This window comes from Callithrix jacchus, chromosome 4, assembly GCF_049354715.1.
Source record: "Callithrix jacchus isolate 240 chromosome 4, calJac240_pri, whole genome shotgun sequence".
NCBI lineage: Eukaryota > Metazoa > Chordata > Mammalia > Primates > Cebidae > Callithrix > Callithrix jacchus.
Window position 1 is genome coordinate 132,578,701 of NC_133505.1, and position 19,473 is coordinate 132,598,173.

The window sequence follows — 19,473 nt, forward strand, 5'->3', positions numbered from 1 at the left end:
AGAGCTGATCTATCCCAACCACCTGGCACTCGCAGGTGAGGAAGCCCCTCTTAACAGCGACCACGGTTTCAGACTCCGCGCGCAGGAAACGTACAGACAGCGCCTGCCTCGCCGAGCTTCCGCTTCCGGCCCTTCAGGCTCAGTCTCTGTGGAGACGGCTTTGGGAGGGAGAAAGAGGTGGGGCCTTGCGCGAGCTGCGCAGGCGCACGGTGGGCAGCTGCAATGGCGACGCCGTGTACCCTAAACAGGTATCTGCTGCTCATGGCGCAGGAGCACCTGGAGTTCCGCATGCCGGTGAGTCCCAAGCGCCCTCCGCAACTTCCGACTGGAGAGGACGCTGGAGTGGAGTGGATGTGTGGGTGGAGGTGATCTGCATAGCTGGAGGGTGTTTGGATTCCGGGGTCTGCGCTGGTCAGGGCGGGTCAGGCGTCCCCGGTCTTCGGGCGGGGTGAGTTTGGCGGAGGGAGTGTGTGACAGAAGTCCGAGACCAAACCCTTCGGCTTCCTTAAAGGTTTTCATTCATTCTTTTGCCGGTGTGCCAAGTACCGGAGTTAGGCTGGTGAATACGATCGATTCTCTCACTCCCGGAGCTCTTCGTCTAGCGGAGGATAGAGACATCTAACAAATGTTCAGGCTGGTGTTTTAAGTGTCATAATCTGCGGATCAACTTATGGAGGGGTTGGTGGTGGGGATTAGATGATGGAGAAATTGAGAAGAGTGTTTTATTCAAGAAACCTTTCCAGGGTGCACGTAGTCGAAGATGCGTACGCTGGGCTTATAAAGATGACGTAAACAACCTCTGCCCCCTAGGAGCTTACTGTTTAGACTGAGGGCTGAGCACTTAATCGTAGAAGGACAAAATAGCGTTGGTAAGGATTAGAATTACAATTATTATTATTACTGGATCACTAGATATGTGGCAGAGAGTGGTAAGAGGAGGACAGGGGAAGTAGACAAGGGCCAGAAAATGAAAGCCTTGAATACCCTGGAACTTGGAAAGGGGATTTATTGAAGAGTTTTAAGTTAAAAAGTTATCAAAAAATTAAATCAGTTTGACAACACTATGGAGGATGGATTTGAAAAGAATAAGACTTGAGCCAGAGACTAAGAGTCTGGGGCCGGGCGCGGTGGCTCACGCCTATAATCCCAGCACTTTGGGAGGCCGAGGCGGGTGGATCACGAGATCAAGAGATCGAGACCATCCTGGTCAACATAGTGAAACCCCGTCTCTACTAAAAATACAAAAATTAGCTGGGCATGGTGGCGTACACCTGTAGTCCCAGCTACTCGGGAGGCTGAGGCAGGAGAATTACTTGAACCCAGGAGGTGGAGATTGCAGTGAGCCAAGAGCCGAGATTGAGCCATTGCACTCCAGCCTGTGTAACAAGAGCGAAACTCTGTCTCAAAAAAAAGTCTATTGGCATAGTCTTGTTAATTGATTAAGAAGGTCTCACCTAGGTTAAGGGGTAAGAAGATGGGATAGACTGAGAAAATATTTAGGTCATACGTCATTAAGGGCTGAATTGACTGAATACGTGGGAAAGGGGCAGCAGCAGATAGGACTCCTGGGTGGATATAGGTAGGAGTGTCTCCATTTAAAATAGAGAACATAGGCAGATGTAAGGTTTAACTTTTGTTTACACTGAATTTGATGTGCTCGTGTAACATCAACCTGAGATGACCAAGAGACAGTGAATATATGAATATGCATAGAGTATGGCAGAGTGATCTGGACTAGTGATAAATATTTGAGAGTCTTTTGCATATGAGAATTAGGAGAGGGGACGAAATTACTGAAAGGATAAGGTGAAAAGAGTGGTGGGCCAAGTATAGGTGCTTGGAAACGTTGATATTAAAGGAAGGTCTGAGGAGGCCTCGAAGAAGATGGGCAAGTGCCAGAAGATTGTGAGACCACAGAAATCAGAGGGTAAAATTTTAGGAAGCAGGGACAAATGGATAATGTCAAATGCAGTTGTTTTTTAGTTAGAAAAGAATGAAAAAATGTTCATTGATAGTCTCAATTAGAAGGTAATTAATTGGTTAATTTTGCTAAAGCTGGTATGTTAAGTTTTAGTGGGAGAAGCTGGGTGGCTTGGTTTAGTGGTCACTGGAAAATGAGGAAGGGGAGATAGGATAAACTGAGTGCTCTTAGCTAGAGCATAAAGGAAAGTAAGAAATGGGTTAACAGTTTGAGGGGGACCTATGGTCAAAGGAGAATTCTCCCCATGAAGAGAATTGAGCAGAGATTGAGCTTGAGTGTATTGGTAGGCTGACGGGAAGAGAGGGATAAAAGGGCATTCCTTTTCAGAAATAGAGGAAATTGGACAAAGAAAGTTAGGGTGGGTGTTGAGTGGTTACCCGAGGGCCTGTTTTCTAGGTAATGAATGAGTGGAAGTTATTTCTTGAGAGATGATGGGCCAGCAGTTGAATGGGGAAATTGAGACAAATAGTAAAACTTGAAATAGTCATTGAGAGCAAAGGGGAAAGTTGACAAGGAGGAAAACGATTGAGTGGAGAAGAACATAGGTATTACAGCAATGCTGAAAACCAGCTGAAGGTGAAGTTCTCAGATCTGTAAACATGCTAAGATTCTGTGATTTTCTTCAGTTGTGTTGAACACATTGGCCTTAGGAGTCATGAAGGAAGATTGTGGCATTGATTCGGTATTAATGTTCTGAGATTCATGGAGGAAGTAATTTTTAATTAAGTCTTAATTGACAAAGGATATGTTCTGTTGGTGAAGAGGATTGTAAAGACCACTTTTGTGAGAAACAGAATCAGACTTACAGGCACAGAAATGTGATTGGTTATGAGGTTTGGGGAGGAAGGATGAAGTAGTGGGCATTGAGGCCAGAGAGGTGGTAAGATCTAGATTTGCACGTGTTTTGACATTATTCCAAGGAGTTTGGATTTTCAGATTTAATGGGGAGCCACTGCCTTTTTTACATTTTAAGCCAGGAAGTGACAAGATCATTTGTGTTTTAGAAAGATAATTCTGAAGTACCAGAGAAAAGATCCCACTTAGAGAATACTGGAGTAGAACTAGAGAGGCTCAGGAGTGTGACTGCCTAAAGTAAGGCAGTGCAGTGACAATGGAGTGGTTGGACTGTGGCCTCCAGAATAACAACCCGACTACTTGGTGATTTTTACTTTTTCTTTCCATTGTAAATTCTTAGTGCATTACCCTTGTGCCAGTTTATTCTTCCAAAAACTCTGTTCTGTTTTACATTTTCGTTCTTCTTAAGATGAAAATCTTTAGTCAGGCATTCCAGGTCTAAGATTGCATGGTTCTCTCCTTTGTGCTCTCACTTCCCACCTAGTCCTTAGTGGGGCCAAAACTGACTCATTATTCCCTGAATTCCTGCTTTCACTTTTGCTCCCCGTGCTCCCTTTAGTCTGGTTTGGGTCTTTCCCGTTCTTTGATCTGTTGTTTCTTACATAGTAAGTATTCCTTTAGAGTTAAGCACATATTTATTTCTTTTAGCTTTATATGTTTTACATGATTCTTTTTCAGATCCACAATTTCCTTTTTGTAGTTTTTCCTCCTTTGCCAAAATTCTAATTTTTTCTTTAATCCCCTTCAATATGGAAAGTATAATTACATTAAAGTATAAGATAAAAGAGATCCTTTGGGTCTGTTTCTGTTGTTTCTTTTGGTTCTCTTTCATATGTGTGCTGGGCTGTTTTTTAAATATATGCCAGATGTTGTATTTGAAAATCTATTTGAAAAAATTATTGGAGGTCTGGGATGATGTACATCCTCTTGAAGAAGATAGGAACTCGTAGGAGCATGAGGAGTCTAGGATTGGTTTAACTCATTCTCAGGCGCTAAGCTCTGTTTGTATTCTGATTCCCACATACTCACCGGGTGTAGCTTTTTGACATCCTAATGTAAACTAGGTGGTTCATCAAGTATCCTTTTCTCCCCCTGGGTGGCCCTTTTTTCTTTTCCCCTTTCCATCTGGCAAGTGCCTGTTTTTGAATTGGTAAATGTCTCAGGGAAAAAGTGACTCCACCTTGGAATTTTTGCCCTCTCCTGGATATTGGTTTGGTAATTTTTGTTATCTTTCTATGCTTTCAGTTACATGGCCAGCTTTTATAGTTCTTTGTAGCAGGAGGCTTTTACCTCTTTTGCCATCCCTGCAAGTTGAATTCTTCTGTCATTGAGTTAGATTTTTTTCAGGGATTAAGTCAGTTTCCATGAAACCTTACTTCTCAAACTGAAGTAAACTTTTACTCTCTTGTACTCTAATATTTTTTTGCTTTTACCTCTTTAACAACATGTACTGTTTTACACTTTACGTTTCAGTTGTGAGGTTGTGTTGTTGGTTCTACTAGACATTAATTTCCCTAAGATAAATGTGTATGTATTTTTGCATAACTCCGTGACTTGCACATATTAGTGGCTTAAAAAAATTTTTTTTTTTTTGAGACAGTTCTGTTTTCCAGGCTAGAGTGCAATGGCATGACGATCACTGCAGCCTCAAACTCCCAAGTTCCAGCCATCCTCCCACCTTAGCTTCCTGAGTAGCTGGGACCACAGGTGCACCACTATGCCTGGCTAATTTTTTAATTTTTTTTGTAGTGACCGGGTGTTGATCAGAGACTGAGGGTGAGTGTGGGCGGGGCATCTCACTTTCTTGCCAGGGCGGGTCTCGGACTCCCGGTCTCAAGTTACCTCTTCGCCTTGACCTCCCAAAGTGCTGGGATTGCAGGTGGGAGCCACCACATCTGGCTGCTTAAAATACTTTAATCAGTGCTATAGGATCCCTTCTGGGGAAGGCAATCAAAGGACAGTCTACACTTTTGGGTCCATCTACTTCATTAGAACTGATAAGCAAGGAAGGTCTAATGAATGGCTGCCTTTATGAATTAAAATGAGAGATTAGGAATATAAGTGTGGTCCAGTTTTACCTCTGATAGAGTTAATCAGGGCCAATTATAGTTGGCAGCTACTTAATATAATACTTACTGTATTAAGTAATGTTTACTAAAGGTCAAACACCTGGGTTTTATTGCTTGTTCTGAAGCAACCTTTTAAATGAATGAAAAAGCAAGTAGCTGAAATAACAGAAAAGCTCGCGGATTAATGCATCACACCTGCCCCAGATCATGCCACATTTTTATATCTGAAGTTCAATATAAATTCTTTTTTATTCCTAATGTAGAAAGAGTCTCAACTGGAAAGTTGAATTTGCCATAAGATTAATGAACATTTTGTGTTTTGCTTTTTCCAAGTAGGTTGATGCAGTACTTTAAACATGTTTTGCTTTTCAATTTGAAACTTGTGTTATCCATTTATTCTCAGTTTTAGGTGGCTGCTAAGTTTTGGGTAGTAGAGATAATGCTATGCCATAAAACTTTAATCTTTCACTTTTTTCCCCTGCCTAACTCTTAGGATCTTTGTGTTTTAACCTATTGCAAATTTTTAACAGTATATTCTGGGAGCAGCAAACTTTGGTGTCTTAACTTGGTTGTAGTTGGATTTTGTTTTTTGTTTTTTTTGAGACAGAGTTTCGCTCTTGTCACCCAGACTGGAGTGCAATGGCGCGATCTTGGCTCACCGCAACCTCCGCCTCCTGGGTTCAGGCAATTCTCCTGCCTCAGCCTCCTGAGTAGCTGGGATTACAGGCACGTGCTACCATGCCCGGCTAATTTTTTTGTATCTTTAGTAGAGGCGGGGTTTCACCATTTTGACCAGGATGGTCTTGATCATATAACCTCGTGATCCACCCGCCTCGGCCTCCCAAAGTGCTGGGATTACAGGCTTAAGCCACCACGCCCGGCCTGTAGTTGGATGTTTTAAATATAAAGCTGACTTAGCAATATGCTTTAATATAGAACAAACCACCATCATGCAGAATCAAGTAACTTAATCTATAACTTTATTTTTTTCTTTTAAGTGTTATAACTCTGTCAGTCTTGGTTGACTTCTTGATTCCCTTAATAACTGCCTAGGTTCTGTGCTTCTCTCTTTAAAGTTCACTTAAACTGATGAGATAGCTATGATTCCTGTTTGACATTTGAGGGAACGAAAGTTGGAGGATTTAAGATTCTTGTATCAAGCCACATTGCTAGTATTTGGAAGATTTGAAAATCAGATTATGGTCTATTTGACTTCTAAATCTCATGATGTCTCGTATTCAGATTTGTGTTTTCTGTGTTGCAAAATAACCTTTGGGCTGCCTTCACTGATTTGCCAGTAGTCTGTGATAGTTCTTGGTGGATCCGTCTGATTGGACTCAATTCAGCCCCTTCTAACACTGAATTAAAAACAATGATTTGTTGCATAGACAAAGAAAAATAGAAATGGCGCTAGCAGCTTGAACTTCTCATTCATTTCGATCTTGGAGTGGGAGATTTGCTGGTCTGGGTATATTTTCCCTTTTGATGGCTGTACCTTATAGTGAGTGGGTTTGGTGTTAAAGGCTTTTCCTTCTGGTTGGGAGGAAAGGGGATAGTAGGTAGCCAGCAGTAGGATACTTACCTCTCATTAGGTTATGTTCTCCATAAGACCCATACAGAGGAGTGTGATTCTACCTGTTTTATGTGATTTAAGGAGATAACTTTTTAGTCATACAAATTGTAAAGTTTGTGTAATTATTTGGGTTTATCAGTACAAAGTGATTGCTTCAAATAATATAAACACTATCTGGACACATGTCAACTTTGCATGCATTATGCTTTTAAAGTATCTATTATGTTAGTTCTCTTTCTAGTTCTGTAATTTTATGCAGAAAGGCGGAAGTTAACTTGGTGTATTTGTGGTTAATGAATACACAGCGATATGCCCTGGCCGATTATTTTTTAATTTCCAAACATCTTCAAATGATTTGTTTAATTTTCATTTTAATTTTGTTCGTCAAGTGTCAGACTTACTTATCTGCACTTTGTGTAATCTGTTTTTTTCCTTTTCAAAATCAGGGCATTTTCTAATCAAGTGTTTGGTAACTCTTCTATTGTCTAAAATTTCTCAGAAATTACTTGTGGTTTTTACTGTTAGATTTTTTTTTAAAAATTTTTTATTGCATTTTTAGGTTTGGGGGTACATGTGCAGAACATGCAAGACAGTTGCATAGTTACACACATGGCAGTGTGTTTTGCTTTCTTTCTCCCCTTCACCCACATTTGGCATTTCTCCCCAGGCTATCCCTCCCCACCTCCCCCTCCCACTGGCCCTCCCCATTTCCCCCCAATAGACCCCAGTGTTTAGTACTCTTCTCTCTGTGTCCATGCGTTCTCATTTTTCATCACCCACCTATGAGTGAGAATATGCGGTGTTTCGTTTTCTGTTCTTGTGTCAGTTTGCTGAGGATGATGTTCTCCAGATTCATCCATGTCTACTGTTAGATTTTTTTCTGAATCCTAAATTGTGATTGTCTGATGTTGAAGCTTAAATGCCTCAGTTAGCTCATCAGTCTATTCTTTTTTTTTTAGTCATGTAATTACTATCTCCCATAGTAGATTTTTAGCTCCTTTTGTTAAAATGTATTTTCTCTGTAATATTTTCAATATAGGAAATAAAGTCTTTGCTTTCACTTTTTGGAGGTCAGTTCGCCAGCACTCAAGAAACTTATGGAAAGGTAAGTTAAATTTTCATTAGACCATGTAGAGTATACTTAGAAATAGAGCTTGGGTTTGAAGAGAAGTGCGTATGTTAAATTTATATTTGTGTAGTTACTTGTATTTGTTTTAGAGGCAATGGACTAAACAGGATATTTTGGGAAAAATTGTGGTTTTGTTAAGCAATTTAGATTAAGTTCTAGTTTTTTATTTGTTTTAAATTTTCAATCAACAGTTGGTCATAATTTGTATCTGTCTTTTCACTTAAAAAAGGTCTGTCCTCCATTGGTGAGTTGTGTTTAGAATTAGAATTTAGCAGAGTTTTGGACTCATTGAGAATCATTTTAAAATTTGAAATTGTGCATTGTGTAAGACTGAGTTTATGAGCTTTGTATTTTGCATAAAACTGTAGTTTATCAGTGCATTACAGAAGTTTGGAAAACAGAAAAAGAAAAAATAATTTGCAGTTCTTCCTTGACATGACTTACATTTTGCACACTGCCTTCCAGTGTTTTTTTCATGTACTTTTGTCCCCCTGTTGTAATTCTACTTCTGCAGCTTGTGTTTCTCACCTGATAGTGTCATTAAAGGCATAAGTTGTTACTTGGCCTTTTATCTCTAACATAGCTACGTCATATTTTTTGTTGATTAGCTCTACCATAATTAATTTAACCATTTCATTTTATTCAGGTTGCTTTAAAAACTTTCCCAATAAAAGTAATACTAAGTGATAATAGTTTTTCCTGTTTGGATTATTTTGAATTTTCTGTCAGGGAGGGTAAATATTATAAGAAAAAAGATGGGGAGTATATACCCAAAGTAATGTAATTCGTTCTGTTATAAAGATACATGCATGCATATGTTCATTGCAGCACTATTCACAGTAGCAAAGCATGGGATCATCCTAAATGGTCATCACCGATAGACTAGATAAAGAAAATGTACGTATACACCATGGAAGCCACAAAAAGAAATAAGATCATGCTACTGTGCAGCCATAGAAAGGAACGAGATCATGTTGCAGGGACATGAATAGAGTTGGAAGCCATTATCCTCAGCAAACTAATGCAGGAACAGAAAACCAAACACCACGTGTTCTCACTTAAAAGTGGGAGCCAAATGATAACATATGGGCACGTCCAAGGGAAGCAACACACACTGGAGCCTGTTGGGGGTGGTGAGACCGGGGGAGGGAGAGCATCAGGAAGAATAGCTAATGGATGCTGGGCTTAATACCTAGGTGATAGGATGATCTGTGCTACAAATCACCATGGGACACATTTACCTGTGTAACAAACCTGCACATCCTACACATGTACCCCTGAACTTAAAAGTTGGAAAAAAAAAAGACTGGGTGTGACAGGAAGGATTTCTTGCAAAAGATGAAAGAGCTTAAGTTGGAAGTCCTGTGGTGTTGGACTTTTATTCCTAAAGGACTTTCACTTAGGGGAGGAGGAAAGGAAGGAGAGTTCGGATATAATTGGCTAGAGGTGATGAAATGAGGTCAGGATCCTTTCGGATTTTTGCTGTGTTCTGGCAAAAGGTTATCTGGGTGCAGTTTACCAGTGTCTGTAATCTTGGGTGTTGGGATAGAGAATTGGGAAAACACCCTGGATGCACTGGGAACTTTTTACTCCTAGACAAAATATAAAGTAAAAGTTAATGAGAATTTGACAGTGTAAGATTTTCCATCATAGTTGTTTCAAAGGGCCCCTCCTTCACCCCTCAGATGGCTACAGCTACCTAGAAAAAAAGGTCTAATTTAGCAGCTAAGAAATGCATTACTTAGAAATTAGAAATAAAATACCTGTATTATAAGGAATGATTAGCCTTGATGAATTTCAAGATTATACTTTGGTATATAATATGCCTTAATTCCTTTAGTAAAGCTACATAAAAGGGCAAATACAAAAGTAATCTTTAATTTGCAGTTATATTCGTTTATAGGGTCATTAAAAAACATTTTTACCATATTTTTCTAATGGACTTTTTTACTATTGGAATGATTTTTGTTTTGGTTGCAGTCAGGTCAGTATTCTTACATGAAAGTAGCAAATAGGCGCTTCTCCTTATTGACTTGAATAAAAGCGTGTGAGGCTTTGAGCCACTTACAGTTGAGCTGCATATTGTTATTTCTTTCAGTCACCATTTTGGATTCTTAGCATTCCCTCTGAAGATATTGCAAGAAATTTAATGAAACGGACAGTGTGTGCCAAGTAAGAGAAACTGATATTGTCCTGCATGAATATACTGGTACTTCCGTTAACTACTCTGTCCAGTTGGCATATACTGTGGAGGCTTAGTTTAGCTTGCAGTTACATACAACCGCCACTGGGTGGCGGTGGGGGACCAGAGGAGACTTACCTGCTGAAACCAAGGAGGAAAAAGAATCTCTGGGGAACTGTAGACACATTTGTTTTAGAATAATTTTTTTGACCTTCCATATTATGTGGGAGTATAGTATGAGATATAAACATTATGTTCTTACGTAGGATAAATGCCACATATAATTATAACCAAAGTGCTGAAAATCCAAAAATGCATTTCTCTTAGATGGCTTTTAATTGGATGAGCAGATTAGTGAAGTGTCAGGTAACAAAAAGCGAGGACTGCCATAAAATATGTTATACCATTTCAGTTGGTAGAGAAAAGAATTGGTAGAATATCACATCTTGGTACGAATTAATGTGATTATGCTGTTCGTTGTTTATCCTCAGTGTTTCTAGATTTTATCATTGGCATCTGCTCTTTTATTCCATTTCTTTTTTTTTTTAATATTGGAAAATTTTCTGTCATCAGATTTGAATATTAAACTGTATTTTTAACTAATGTCTAAGATCGAACAGCTGGCGTTATCTTTAAGCTGCTTTCTCTTCCTGAACATTTTGGCAGATTGCTGAAAACTTTCTTTTCCTTAGAGATTATATTTGCTAATGCAGTGCAAATAAGAAATTACATAGATCTAGTTTTATTAACATGGTTAGCTGTGTTTTATATAGTCATATGTAATTGCTGTATTATGGAATTGAATACAGCCCTATGTTTAGTTAACTTCATCCTATTGAGAACTACTTGCACCCTTTAATCTTTTATAGTGACGCTTGTTAACAGGTTTTATGAAATAAAAATGACTAGAAAACAGAAACATAACTTTTAAAAACTCTTTGAATAATTGCTTGTTAGGTTTAAAATAGCCACTGGAATACTAAGAACTTGTATGCTTCTTTCAAAGCTCTTCTAATTCATATATTTGATTAATGGTACAATTAATAATTGTATAATATACAATTTTTAATTGCTTTTTACTATCTATATTTTGTGTAGCTGAGGTATACTTTAAATGATGGCTAAGTGAGATTAGTATGATTTTAGAAGCATTTTCTCTGTAAATTCAACAGAAAAGGAAGAATTCATTTGCAAAGGATAAAATTCACAATTTAATTGTGCCAGAACAAAGATAGACATTTATAAAAGCATAGATTCAAAATCAACTTAAATTGAGATTTTTCTCTGGTAGCAGGGGATTGAAAGTTAATTTATTTTTAACATGAAATATTTTGAGCATGCCACAAAAGAGTGAAAAATATAACAATATACCTTATTAGATCTTAACATTTTGGGTAACTTAGTTACTAAAATCGTGTGTGTGTGTGTGTGTCTCTGCATGTTCATGTGCATGCATGACAGAGTCTCACTCTTGCCCAGGCTGGAGTGCGGTGACATGATCATGTCTCCTTTTAGTATCAAACTCCAGGGCTCAGCCTCCCAAGTAGCTGGGACTACAGGTGTGTGCCACCGTGCCTAGCCAATGTTTTGCTTTTTTTGTAGGTTTTGCTATGTTGCCCAGGCTGGTCTTGAACTCCTGGACTCAAGTGATCCACCTCGGCCTCCCAAAGTGCTGGAATTACAGGCATTAACCACTATGCCTGGCCAGCTAAATATTAATGACATTTTTATCTGGTCATTAGTCTTTGTATTATGGAGAAGACATTGGGAAAAATTGGCTTTTCCGTGGCTTTTTCCCCACTTATCTAAAATAACTGAATTTAGTGTCTCATTTGTTCTAGTCTAAAAATATGAAAACTTGAAAAATATCCTGACTTACTGAATTTCCTTCTTGCCATGTCAAGTTCAACTTTATGTGTGATTTGGCTTAAGTTATATTTGTTTCCAGGATATATAGTTTTCATTTATACTGTACAAAACATAGACAATAATTAGTGGAGTGGGCATAAAGAACTAGTGAAATGACTGTATGTGTTACTGTGTGAACTAAGTTCTTTACTGAGGTTAGTACCAATCATTTATTTCCTAGGGCTATATTTGAACTATGGGGTCATGGACAATCTCCTGAGGAGCTGTACAGTTCTCTTAAAAATTATCCTGTGGAGAAGATGGTGCGTAATAAAATGTGGTTTTATATAGGCATGTGTGCAGATTCTGTAGAACTACAATGCTCAAAAAACTTATTTCCTTTTAGGTTCCATTTCTACATTCAAACTCTACATATAAAATAAAGATTCATACTTTCAATAAGACATTGACACAAGAGGAGAAAATCAAGCGAATAGATGTAAGTAAATTTAGCAAAACAAAAAACCTACATGATGAGTGCAGTCTAGCCATTGTTGATATATAAGAATACCCAATGTCTGCTGTTTATTTTGTACCACACTTTGTGCTAAGTGCTTTTCATGTTTTATTTAATGTTGACTCCAGACTTAGAAGTTAATGTTATTAGATAAGCGCCATTTTTCCTTATAAATTTTTATAAGACATTAGCATTTCTTTTATTTTTTAGGCACTTGAATTTCTGCCATTTGAAGGAAAAGTAAATTTAAAGAAACCACAACATGTATTCTCTGTTTTGGAGGATTATGGTTTGGACCCAAACTGCATCCCTGAGAATCCACATAATATTTATTTTGGTAGATGGGTGAGCAAGTGTTCTTTCTACCTATGTCAATTTGTTTTTTTGAAAGCTACATATTAGTCCTTTGTATTTGACTCATATGTGGAACTATAAAGCAGCTAAATAGTACTGTAAGCTAAAGAGTCAGAATCCATAAAATTGGTGAAGAGTGTGATTATGTTTTGTTTTGGTTTTTCCCAGAGATCTTTTGGAGTGCAAGAGGCTTGTCAGGTATAGGGAGGAGGTGGTATACCTGGAAATGTTAAAATAAGACTTAGTGGAAAATCTGGACTGATTTTTTTTTTTTTTAATCAGAGAAAACACGGTGCTCTGGTAGTTGCGGGATCTCATTTGTGGAGATTTCCAATCTGGGTCTTCCATTCCAAAAGAAATGAAATTACTGTAGAGCAGTTCTGTCAACTTCTCCGGCTTTAAGTGGGTGATTGGAAGCTGTGAGTGAAAGTTGTGACTTAATGTTAGAAATTATTGTTATGTAGGAGAACAAAGAAATGGACATACCTTAGCAACTACCTCTGGAATAATTGCATTTGAATTCAGTTCATACTTGTTTTGAAAAGACAAAGTAAATGGAATGACATTAAGAAACAAAAGGTTTTGTCCATAACAACCTCAATTACATTATTTTAAAGAAATAAGTTTAAAGCAGTGATAAGTGGAAAGAAGTTCTTATCAGTGAAATATAATGGTCTTATTGTGAGTGATTATCTTAAGTTTGTTCTCTATGACTGTACTAACTTGAGAAATATCTCTGATTTAGATTGCAGATGGACAGAGAGAGCTTATTGAGTCATACAGTGTCAAAAAGAGACACTTTATTGGAAATACAAGTATGGATGCTGGTTTGTCATTCATTATGGCTAACCATGGAAAAGTGAAAGAAAATGATATTGTCTTTGATCCATTTGTTGGAACAGGTATTTTTATTTAACTTTTAAGCTAGTGTAGAGGTGTTGCTTATTTATATTAATGAAGATCATGGTAATATTTTTGCTAAAAGAGTAAATGGATCATCTTTTAATTATGTTTGGATAGTGGCCAAAAGACAACCACATACTTGTGTATTAGCTAGTATTTAACACTTTCATCACTTCAAAGATGATGCTGATAGAATTGTATGGGTTTTATTCCAGGTAAACTGCTAGCAGGGATCATCTGTCTAATTTTTTTGTAGCAGAAAAATTTGCAACACCACATTGTAGAAATGCCATAAAGCCGTATAGTTTATTTTAATAGGAAAACTCTTGGTGAAAGACAGACTTGAATGACAAGATCAAAAAAATGTATTCATCCATGTTTAAGTTAATAACCATATATGTGGATAGAGAAAAATAGTTAATATATCCTATCTTTGAGTTGGTTTGTGGAGGTTTATAAGTAAGTGTGAAAATAAGAAAAATGTGTTAAGTATCAATGGTCTAGAGCCTGGTGGCTATGGCAGTGACCTTGGTTTTTTGTGCATATGACTGGGATAATTTTATATGGAAGTCCTAAAACTCCAAGTCATCTGACTCTGTGCAGACTTTCCTACTTCCATTCAGTTTTGCTTGATTTTACCCATACCTAGCAAATACTTGTATTTAAGTTTGGCCAAACTCATTTTATGGCTCACTTTGTGGTTGGAGCCTCTCCCTGTAGCCATCTTTCCTCATGAGCAGTGATAATGCAGAGCTAACATTTATTGAATAGTAAATGTATCAGGTGCTATGCTGGGCACTTTGATGTTGCTATCTAGTTTAGTTCTTAGAACAACTAACATGGAGATACATGAGGAAATTATGGCACAGAGAGAGGTGAATGGCCAAGGTTATACAGTATATTGGTTTCATTGGATTCAATCTTAAGCAGTCCGACTCCAGACCTCATGCTCCTGTCTTAGAGCTGTCTCTCTGCATTAGGATCTGCCAACCAACTATTACAACATGTACTAACTTAAGGAATATGACCACATATGCTTAGAAAGAAGTAGTAAACAAAGTCAAGACATTTCTCACTGATAGCATGACTTTCTCTGTTTGTTGTGAGTCTGTGCCAGTTTCTCCATGTCACTCACCCTCAGCATACTCTATATCCTTTTCTTCCCCACCCTCATTATCCTAAGTACCTCTCCCCAAATTTTAAACTTTTTATTGAAAATAATATCAAACTTTGAGAGAAGTTACAATAATAAAAGCAGAACAAAGAACATCTGTGTATCCTTAATTTAAGCTGTTGTTAACATTTGGCCTCATTTGCTTTATTATTTGTTCTATTTGTTTATATTTACATAGTATTTTCTTTCCTGCATCATTTGAAAGTTGTATCCATCATAGCCCTTTACCCGTCAAGTACTTATTTCTCAAGAATAAGGCTGTACTTATTTCAGGCTGTACTTACGTTTTCAATGTTAATAGATGTATTAATACAGTACTTTGATATTCATATTCCAGTCTTGTCAGTTGACCCAATAATAATGTTTTTGATAGCATCCTTTTCCCCTTCCTGGCTAGGATCAGGTATTATATTTTGTTGTTAATATGTCTTTGATTTGGACCACAGCCAGAGTTTCTTTTTCTTTTATGAAATTTGCACTTTTCAAGAAGGTATTTCTCTTCCCTTTATTTTTTATCTAAATTGTTCCTTATTTTGGGTTGTTTGATGTTTCCTCAAGATTAGGGTTAGGTTATACATTCCCAGCTGGACCGCTCATCAGTGATTTTGTGTCCTTTTCGGGTGTGTACATGATGGCATTCTGCCCTGCATGGGTATTGGTAATTGTGATCATCTGGTCAAGGTGGTGTTTGATTGTTTTCACTCATAATCATAAATAGTGCAATCACTGTTTTTTGTTTGTTATTCTTGCTATTAAGCAATCTGTGGAGAGACACATTAAGACCGTGTAGTATTCCATTCCTTATCCAAATCTCCTCTTACCACTCAGATTACCAAGTTTAGTAGCCATTGATAATTTTTTCCTGAACCATTCTTTTCTTGGATGGTTTGAAAGGGATGGTTTTCCAACTCTAGTGCTCCCTCCACAGTTACAAGTCAACATTCCTTATTCTACTGTAAGCAGGAGCCCTTTCCTCTCTTCGGTGTATTTGTTTTTCTATTTGTTTTCAATATGAACTAGTGTGTTCTCCTTTTTAACCAAGGGTCTATAATTCATTACATTTCTTAAGTTTCTTAATTACTTTTGTTGCTCAAATTGTGATTTGCCTAGTGAGAGCTCTTTCACATTGAATCTATATTTGTGACATGTTCCTATCCATTTTTCATTTGAATACATCCTTCCTTTCTCTTCTATTTGTTCAAGCTCTGATATCAATCATTTCTCCAAGGAATTTTTGTTTCTTTTAGTGGGGAGATGAGATCTGGATTATAGATACTTTCAGTGGAGAAACTAGAAAATATATATGCATATGTACACAATATAGATGTAAGTGAATATGCAAATATACTTGTATATGTTCCTGTATACTCTGTGTAATGCATGTACACGGGCATATACATATTTTAGACATTGTGAGTTTGTACATACACTACAAATTGTCATCAGTCTTTACAGATTTCTTTTTGACTACCCTATTCAGTGTCTATATGCACCTTCTTCCACAGTGAGAACCCTGGTTCTTATCTACATCAACGCGTTTACTCTTTTTCTCATACCTATCTATATCTGAAATAGTTTCACAGTTGTTTTGCCTATGCCACTTAAAAAAATCCTATGAATAAGAGTTCAGGATATGTTTTCAGTTCTTTACCCTAAGAGGTGATAAACTCAAACACTGTGCCTGCTTTTTCTCTTTTCATTTAAAATTCATTTGGGTTAATTTGTTCAGCTTGCCCTCTGTTTTAGGTTTTTATCCCCATCCCACATTCCTTGTTGATTTACTTTTATTTTCAGATATGTGTAAGATGAACTTGCTTCCAGAAAGTCAGAACTATGCAAGAAGTGGTACTCAGAAGTGTCACTTAACTTTTATAACCCTTCCAGCCTGTTCTCCCACCTCTCCTAGGTGACTAACTTCATTGTTTTCTAGTTGATTCTTCCTGTGTTTCTTTTTGTGATGATAAACATTTTCTTATTTCCACTACTTTCTTACACAAAAGGTAGTATGTATGTTGGTTTTAACTTTGCTTGTTTCACTTAATAGTATTTCCTGGAAATCACATCCTGTCAGTTCATGGAGATCTTTATTCTTTTTTAGTTTTGCTCCATGAGTATATGTACTGTAATTTATTCAAACAATCTCCTATAGTTAGACATTGGTAGTTTTCAGTATTTTACAGTTACAAATAATGCTTGTAATGACTAACCTTATGAATATATACCTTTGTAATGTTGGAGGCGTAGCCCTAGGGCAAGCTCGTCCAACCTGCAGCCTGTGGACCACATGCAGCCCAGATGGCTTTGAATGCGGCCCAACACAAACTTGTAAAGTTTCTCAAAACATTATGAGAATTTTTGCAATTTTTTTTAAAGCTTATCAGCTATCATTACTGTTAATATATTTTATGTATGGCTCAAGACAATTCTTCTTCTTCCAATGTGATCCAGGGAAGCTAAAAGATCGGAACCCCCTGTCCTAGGGTAAATTCCTACAAGTATGATTTCTGGGTTGAAGAGCATATGCCTATGCAATTTCATTAGATACTGCCAAATTTGTCTCCATTATACTCTTTTGGATTCCTACCAACAATTGTAGGAGAGTCCCTGTTTTTCCACAGTCTCACCAGCAGAGTATATTTTCAAGCTTTTGAAGTTTTGCCTGTTCTGTTGGGTGAAACATGGTATCTCAGTGTAGTGTTAATTTGTATTTCTGTGGTTATGAATGAAGTATAACAACTTTTTATATTTTAAGGGCCATTATGACTTTTTTTTGAATTGTCTTTTATGTCTTTTGCCCATTTTTTGATAGCATTTTTGGTCTCTTCCCCCTCATTTTTCAAGGTCCTTTGTAAGTTTGGGATACAGCCCCCTCATACTCCCCCTCTTTTTCTGTGATGTATGTGCAAGTATTTTACCTTAGCTTGTCATTTATCTTTTGACTTTGCTACTAATTGATTTTTGCCATGCAAAAGTTTTCCCCACACTCAAGTTATAGAGGAATTAATTAGTGTTTTCTTCTAGTACTTTTGTAGTTTTACACTTTTTCTTTTTCGATCTCTGGTTCATTTGGAGATTGTTCTCTTGTATGATGTGAAAAATGGATCTAATTTATCTTTTTTCAAATGCGAAAGCTTTTATTCTTAATCTTGGGTTTTAAAGGCTTTTTCGGTCAATTGAGAAGAATTCTTTTAGCTATATACATGAACAAAACAATTAATATATATTCATACATATAGACTAGACCACAGAATTTAAAAATATGGTTGCCAATATGGATAATATTTTTTGTTGAATAGATGAGACTAGGTATATTTTGAAATTATCTTCATAGCTGTCAATATGTGGACCATTTGTAGTGTTTTGAGGGGCAAGGAGACCTGTTTCTGTTTCCTTGAGGGCAGCTTTTCACATTATGTGGTATATTTGGATCATCTGACTATTCATATAAGACAATTAATGGAAAATGAGAGGAGGATCTTTGCAAAGGTGCTGCTAAAACACATTTTATTAATTTGTGTTTGTAGTTTAAATATAGCTTTAGGACGTCAGTCAGTTTTTGGTGTTTTGTTTTGAAATTTAATAACCAGTAATTGTGAATAGATGAAGATCTTAAACAGTTTGTCCTCTCTTGGGCCTTTTGCCTCCCTGATGAGTAGTACCTTCTGAAGGATTGGAGAAATATGTAGCTCTGTGCCCTCCTCCATGACCATAGTTTTCACAGTATTTGTTGATATTTTTTTTTTGGGTTGCCTTTTAAAATACCTTTTTAATAAAATGCCCGTGCCTAATCCCCTTCTTAAAGTTACAAAATTGAAATGTATGTAGTTTCCCAAATGCATTGCCCACTTACTACTCGTGCTTCGTGGTTTTTCTCATGGATCTAGAGTAGAGTTGAAAGCTTCTGGGAGACTGAAAGGAAAAATATAGCTTTTTCCCGCCTAAGTACCTTTCCTTTTTTCTTTTAGACTGTTTGCTACTGTTTAGAATGACATTATGAGTGGCAGAAATACATTTTTCTTTCTATTTTAATAAATGCATTGGTTTTCATTTTAGTAAGATTCTTTTTAATTGTGTGTATTTGTCTCCACTTTCCCAAAGGGGGAGAGACATAGCATTGTGTCAGCTCTCAGTTGTTAGGAATTGCTACTATTCTGTTGTGAGTTTGTTGTGAATTGACAGAATACCTATTAATGGCACAGCCCTGTCTGTGATACAGTACAAGACTTGTGAATGGCATATATAACACTCGTATTAACACAGTAGGTAGCTTCACTTAATTTAATATAATTTGTGTACTAACATACTTTGCTTTTGTTTATCTAATTGGTGAGTGAATATGTATTGATTTCAATTGGTGCTAATCCCAAAGGAGGTAGTATGATAAAAAGAAAACAGAGCAAAGTTTAAATCCTTTTACCAATTAGTATTTCTGTGACTTTGGGCAAGATTCTTAACTTGTCTGGGTTTCAATTCTATCATTTGTAAAATGGTAATAGCAATATATTGTGAGGATTAAGTGAGGCAATATGCATATCCTAATATTTCTAGGAAGTTGCCTGACACATGGTAGACAGTGAACTGTAATGGTTATCATTACTACTTACCAGTTATTATTTCGATAAGATTTTAGATGCCTTTTTGGTGAAAGATGTTAGACATAGCTAATATTAAATGGTGATGATGAAGAATTTGAACATAAACTCATTTTTTAGTATTCTTTTTGGCTAATTTCAAAGATACTAATAATTTGTATCTGTTGGCAGGGGATAGCAGCAGACAGGGACATTGAAATGTAAAATTATAAATGTCTAATTCTTTGTTTATAATTAAAATAATATGTACAAGTATATGCCAGTTGCTTTAGGTAGCACAGAGCTCTGCAGCCATA

General features: G+C 37.0%; 1 protein-coding gene across 4 annotated transcripts in view; it reads left to right on the forward strand.

Moving 5' to 3' along the window:
• Positions 1-200: 200 nt before the first annotated feature.
• Positions 201-19,473, forward strand: part of TRMT11 (tRNA methyltransferase 11) — a 54,832-nt gene continuing 35,559 nt past the window's right edge. For 3 of the 4 annotated variants that reach the window (XR_619462.6, XR_013534534.1, XM_003732724.7), the window contains exons 1-7: positions 201-294; positions 7,518-7,583; positions 9,706-9,779; positions 11,879-11,960; positions 12,044-12,136; positions 12,365-12,499; positions 13,254-13,410. Coding sequence is in view for 2 of the 4 variants with exons in the window: in XM_003732724.7 (XP_003732772.1) it covers positions 223-294; positions 7,518-7,583; positions 9,706-9,779; positions 11,879-11,960; positions 12,044-12,136; positions 12,365-12,499; positions 13,254-13,410 (679 nt within the window). In the remaining 2 variants the exon portion in view is untranslated. The remainder of the gene's footprint in view (positions 295-7,517; positions 7,584-9,705; positions 9,780-11,878; positions 11,961-12,043; positions 12,137-12,364; positions 12,500-13,253; positions 13,411-19,473) is intronic. The other variant, XM_078370064.1, reaches the window with a different exon arrangement.